We start from the raw sequence: 5,870 nt of genomic DNA, 5'->3' as shown, positions 1-5,870 counted from the left end.
CCTCAGCCTTCCAAGTAGCCGGAATTACAGGCATGCGCTACCACGCCCAGCTGATTTTTTTGATTTATTGTAGAGATGAGGTCTTGCTGCCCAGGTGGGTCTTGAACCCGCGGGCTCAGGCAATCCACTCACCTCAGCCTCCCAAAGGCGCGGGATTATAGGCTGAGCCACCGAGCCCGGGTTTTTTGTTTTGTTTTGTTTTGTTAAAGAGACAGGGTCTTGCTCTGTTCTCCAGGCTGAAGTGCAGTGGCATGATCTCATTCACTGCAGCCTTGACCTCCTGGGCTTAAGCAATCCTCCTGCTCAGCCTCCCAAGTAGCTGGGACTAAGAGTGTGCACCATCACACCTGGCTAATTTTAAAAAGAAATTTGTAGAGATGGGGTCTTGCTGTGTTGCCCAGGCTGGTCTCCAGCTCCTGGCTCAAGCAATCCTCCTGCCTCGGCCTCCCAAAGTGCTGGGATTACATGCGTGAGCCACCGCACCTGGCCCTGCACTTGGCCTCTTCTCTGGCTGCCCTCACTGTGGCTCCAGCCTCCTGGTGGGGAGCTGCACAGGGGGTGTACCCAGTTTCTGGTCCCTCACGGTCTTTCTTCCTCAGTCCAGCATGAGTGCATCCCCCAGGCCATCCTGGGCATGGACGTGCTGTGCCAGGCCAAGTCTGGGATGGGCAAGACGGCCGTCTTCGTGCTGGCCACCCTGCAGCAGATCGAGCCCGTCAACGGACAGGTGGGTGGGCTTCTTCCTGTCCTAGGTCCAGAATCTTTCCGTGTTGTCTTTGGGAGCTTTTAAATTAAGTAGAGTATGAAGTTGTAAGAAGAATCAGAAATAACTGACAAGCCAGAACTGCGAAGGCCCACAGGCTCCCTCCCCGGGGATGCTATGTTTCAACGTGTGCTTTCCTAGGGGGCGTATGTTCATGAAGGGGATTTGCACAGAGTGCAGTTGTCACTGCTGGCCTTGCTGACAGGCCCTTGGTCTCCTCCCATGCTCGCGTTGTATTGGGGGATAACATAGGCGAATCCTAGTGCCGTGCTCAGTCATGCCGGGTACCTGTCCTCAGGCTGCGTGTTGGTGCATGTGCCTGTGTTTTCACAGGGCAGCAGTCCCCAAGCTTTTTGGCATCAGGGACCAGTTCTGTGGAAGACAGTTTGTCCACAGACAGGTGGGGTGGGAGATGAATCATCAGGCGTTCGTCCTCCTAAGGCATGTGAGCCTCACATGTGCAGTTCGCAACAGGGTTCACACTCATGTGAGAGGTTTTTTTTTTTGAGTCGGGGTCTCACTCTGTTGCCCAGGCTGGAGTGCAGTGACACACTCATGGCCACCCCAGCCTCGACCTGCTGGGCTCCGGCGATCCCTCTGCCTCAGCCTTCCAAGCAGCCGGAACTACAGGCGCACACTACCGTGCCCGGCTAATTTTTTTTATTTACGGTAGAGATGAGGTCTCACCATGTTGCCTGGGCGGGTCTCACACCCTTGGGCTCAGGCAGTCCTCTCTCTTCAGCCTCCCAGAATGCTGAGATTACAGGCTTGAGCCACTGCGCCCAGCCTCCTGTGAGAATCTAATGCTGCTGCTGATCTGACAGGAGGCAGAGCTTAGCTCACCCACCACTCACCTGCTGCTCTACGGCCTGATTCCTAACAGGCCTGGCCCGGTACTGGCCCACAGTCTAGGGGTGGGGACCCCTGTCACAGGACACAGGGTGAAGGATGAGGACACTGGAGGGCTCTGGTGTGGTCATAGTGTTGGCATCATGGGCAGGAAGGTAGGGCAGCGCAGGGCCCGCGTCACCTGGCAGGCGGAGTCCTGAGGTTCTGAAGGCCTTTCTGTTCTTGGCCTCGCTGCAGGTCCTGATGTCGGGAGACAGAGGCCTCAGAAGTGGCGAAGGGCAGGGCCCCAAGACAAGGGAGGCCTACGGGCCAGCCGTCAGATGGCCCACAGTGCGGGAGGCATGTGGCAGGTGTCTTGTTGGGTGGGGGCCACCACAGGAAGGGAGCAGTTTGGGACACTGCCTTAAGCACCTCTTTCCTGCCCCTCCCCAGGTGACCGTCCTGGTCATGTGCCACACAAGGGAGCTGGCCTTCCAGATCAGCAAGGAGTATGAGCGCTTCTCCAAGTACATGCCCAGCGTCAAGGTGGGTGCCCTCAGGCTGGGCTGGGTGCCACATGGTCTTCTGCAGCTTCACCCGCCTCGGCTCTGGTCCAGCCGGCATTTACCAAGCTTGGCGGTGGCAGCTGCCTTTGAGGTTTGCGGTGGTTTATGCGCCTTAAAAGCCTGATGAATTATGCATGGCTCCCAGGGGCTTGTGCTGGTCCCAGCCTGGGGCTGCCTTTCAGGGGAGCCATGGCGGGCTCTCAGGCCTCCTGTTGGGAGGTGCCAGTGCTGGGTGTCGGGCGTCCTTGGGCTGCTGCGGCTATGCTATCAGGGTTGCATAGTGGGGTGGAGGGGTGGAAGCAACCTCCTTCCCATCCCCGTAGGTGTCCGTGTTCTTTGGGGGCCTCTCCATCAAGAAGGATGAAGATGTGCTGAAGAAGAACTGTCCCCACGTCGTGGTGGGGACCCCAGGCCGGATCCTGGCCCTTGTGCGGAACAGGAGCCTGAACCTGAAGAACGTGAAGCACTTTGTCTTGGATGAGTGTGACAAGATGCTGGAGCAGCTGGGTGAGTGACCCCGCTGGGCCCCAGGGCTCGTCCCCACCCTCACAGCCCCCCAACTGAAGCAAGGAGGGCCCTGGGAGCAGGTGGAAACTCCCAAGGGTCATGTGGGTGGCCAGCATATAAGTCTCCCATAGGCGATTGTAGGGGAAGGCCTAGTGTCGGCAGAGCATGGTGTGCTGCTTCTGCACCCAAGCTGAATGGGGCTACAGGGCCCAGGGTGGCCACTGCCCTGCCTGGATGTAGGCACACATGCGGGCACCTGGAGAGTGTGGTTCCAGGCCGGGCATGGGGACTCAAGCCTGTCATCCCAGCACTTTGGGAGGCCGAGGCAAGAGGATTGCCTGGGCTCAGGGGTTCGAGACCAGCCTGGGCAACTTGGTGAGACCTTGTCTCTACAATAAATCAAAAAACAAGCCAGGCATGGTAGCTTGCACTTGTAGTTCCAGCTACTTGGAGGGCTGACGCAGAAGGATCACCTGAGCCCAGCGGGTCAAGGCTGAGGTGGCCGTGAGTGTGTCACTGTACTCCAGCCTGGTGACAGAGTGAGACTCTGACTCTAAAAAAAAAAAAAAAAAAATGCAGTTCAGCTGCCTGCTGGGCTCTAGGCACTGCTACCCTCAGTGAGCCCCACCAGGGCCATGGGGGTTGGGTTGTGTCCTGGGGGCAGTGCAGCTCTCACCCCAGCGGCTATCTCTGCCTCAGGCTCCCCTCCCTGAAGCGAGGCTCGAGGCGCATGGGCTGGCTGCTCCGCCTGGCGGCGTGTAAGTGGATTGCAGTTCCTCCGCGCCTGCACTCGCCCGAGCCCAGCCCCTCAGGCACCTGGGACTCGCCCCTCCCTCCACTCCTGCGCTCACACCGCCCTCATCGCAGTGCCACTGGCTCCCTGGCACAGGTTGGGAGGGGGCTGGGTCTGGTCTGGGGGGTCCATGGCCTGGCAGAGGCTCACACCCACTTGCTTCTTGCCCTCTCCCCAGACATGCGGCGGGACGTGCAGGAGATCTTTCGCCTGACACCCCATGAGAAGCAGTGCATGATGTTCAGCGCCACCCTGAGCAAGGAGATCCGGCCTGTCTGCAGGAAGTTCATGCAGGATGTGAGTAGGGAGACCCTGGCCCACCCGCCGGCGGAGACCTCGGCAAGGCAGCTCTGGCCTGGGGCCCAGGGCCACCCTGGGACACCCCACGGCACACAGGATGCTGGGAGGCTGTGGAGTCTCCTTCCTTTCCCTCGGTCTTGTCCAGCTGGGAGTCAGTCTGGTCCACGCCTGAGCCAGGCCGGAGCTCACGTCCAGCTTTTGGTAGAGATGCTCGCTGAGGCCGGGTACACAGGCCCTCTGGGAAGCATCGCACAAAGGAGTCGCTCACTGGAAGGTTCTGGGGAGACGAGATGCCCAAGCGTGATCCCTGCCGCCCCCGCCTCCTTCTCACACAGCCCATGGAGGTGTTTGTGGACGACGAGACCAAGCTCACGCTGCATGGCCTACAGCAGTACTACGTGAAGCTCAAGGACAGCGAAAAGAACCGCAAGCTCTTTGACCTCCTGGACGTGCTGGAGTTCAATCAGGTGATGTCCCTGTCGCCTGTTGTGGGGTTCTGGGCCTTGGGGAGATTAGCACATATGGGGACTCTGCCCTGACTGCCATCCCCCTGCAGGTGGTCATCTTCGTCAAGTCGGTGCAGCGCTGCATGGCCCTGGCCCAGCTCCTGGTGGAACAGAACTTCCCAGCTATCGCCATCCACCGGGGCATGGCCCAGGAGGAGCGGTGAGTGGAGTGATGGTGTGCGGGCTGCAGGGAGTGCCGCCCGGGGCCCGCTGACGGCTGCCCACTCTCCTGCACCCAGCCTGTCCCGCTATCAGCAGTTCAAGGATTTCCAGCGGCGGATCCTGGTGGCCACCAATTTGTTTGGCCGAGGGATGGACATTGAGCGAGTCAACATTGTTTTCAACTATGACATGCCGGAGGACTCGGACACCTACCTCCACCGTGTGAGTGGCCTCGCAGGGTGGCATCTCCCCAGCGTCTCCCTTCCAGGATGACGGTGGGGCCCTGGCGCCACTTCCCTAGAGGCCTGACCCTGATCCTGTCTCCCTGCAGGTTGCCCGTGCAGGTCGCTTTGGCACCAAAGGCCTGGCCATCACTTTTGTCTCTGATGAGAATGATGCCAAAATCCTCAACGACGTACAGGACAGGTTTGAAGTGAATGTGGCTGAGCTTCCAGAGGAAATTGACATCTCCACATACAGTGAGTGGCTCAGGGTAGGGTCTGAGGCGGGAACCTTGCCCTCCCCTCACCTCCCCCCGCTCACTGGCCTCCCCTGTCTTACAGTTGAGCAGAGCCGGTAGCCACGTGCCGTGACAGCCCGGAGCACCCTGCGGCCCATGTGCTGCCTCACAGCCCCTTCCTAGGTGCCAGATGGGTCTTCTCTTCGCTGCTCAAAAGCTGTAGATTTGTGTAAGAATAAATTTTTATTGTGAAAGCTTGGCTCCCACGCCATCTGGTTCTTGAGTCTGTCGGCATTCACGGACGCCCAGGGCCTGGCCAATGAATCCCCATCAAGCAAGGCCACCTTCTGTATGCGTGTGTTTAATTTTAAGTTTCAACATGGAAAGGTTCACACAGACAAAAACATCACAACATCCACGACCACCAAGACAGTGAGAACCCGCTGCCCTGGGCGGGCCTCTGTACCGTAAGCCTCTGCAGTAGAGGAGCCCTGCCCTCTGGCCTCTGACATAAGTCCTAGCTTTGCGGAAAGTCAGCCCTGGGCCCTGGCCTCGCCTGTGCTGTGGCGAGGAGGTCAAGAGGAAAGGGCAGGTGGGCTGAGAGCCCTCACTCCCCAGCATTGGCCACAGGGACTAGGGCCATGAATGTAGCCCCGGCCAGCTCCTGCCCGCTCCCTGGGCCACAGCCCGCTGGGGCAGGGAAGCAGCCCCTGGTTCTCCCCCACTGGGTGTTCTGGGGTTTAGCGCCAGACTACAGCTGCCACCCCCTCTCTGGCGCGCATGGGCTTGAGGGAGGGCGGGGAGCAGAGTTGAGAGGAGAGGTCGGGCTTTAGCTTGTGCAAAGCTGCTGCGCCCGGAGCGGTCAGCCTGGCAGAACCGCGCCTTCGGTGCCTTCACATGCCGGACTCAGACGCCCTGAGGGCCTGCAGAGGAAGGAGGTCTGAGGTCGCACCCTGGCCCAGTGCCTGCCCGCCCGCCCCGCCCC

General features: G+C 59.8%; 1 protein-coding gene across 1 annotated transcript in view; it reads left to right on the top strand.

Moving 5' to 3' along the window:
- DDX39A (DExD-box helicase 39A) overlaps positions 1-5,144 on the top strand; it is a 10,143-nt gene extending 4,999 nt beyond the window's left edge. The window contains exons 3-11 of the mRNA XM_008056626.1: positions 600-727; positions 2,045-2,137; positions 2,481-2,664; positions 3,636-3,754; positions 4,093-4,224; positions 4,314-4,423; positions 4,503-4,647; positions 4,757-4,904; positions 4,989-5,144. Coding sequence (XP_008054817.1) covers positions 600-727; positions 2,045-2,137; positions 2,481-2,664; positions 3,636-3,754; positions 4,093-4,224; positions 4,314-4,423; positions 4,503-4,647; positions 4,757-4,904; positions 4,989-5,005 — 1,076 coding nt within the window. The 3' untranslated portion in view covers positions 5,006-5,144. The remainder of the gene's footprint in view (positions 1-599; positions 728-2,044; positions 2,138-2,480; positions 2,665-3,635; positions 3,755-4,092; positions 4,225-4,313; positions 4,424-4,502; positions 4,648-4,756; positions 4,905-4,988) is intronic.
- Positions 5,145-5,870: the final 726 nt, after the last annotated feature.

This window comes from Carlito syrichta, unplaced genomic scaffold, assembly GCF_000164805.1.
Source record: "Carlito syrichta isolate Samal-C Ts95f unplaced genomic scaffold, Tarsius_syrichta-2.0.1 Scaffold302420, whole genome shotgun sequence".
Classification (NCBI taxonomy): domain Eukaryota; kingdom Metazoa; phylum Chordata; class Mammalia; order Primates; family Tarsiidae; genus Carlito; species Carlito syrichta.
This window is presented reverse-complemented; position numbering and strand designations above follow the sequence as displayed.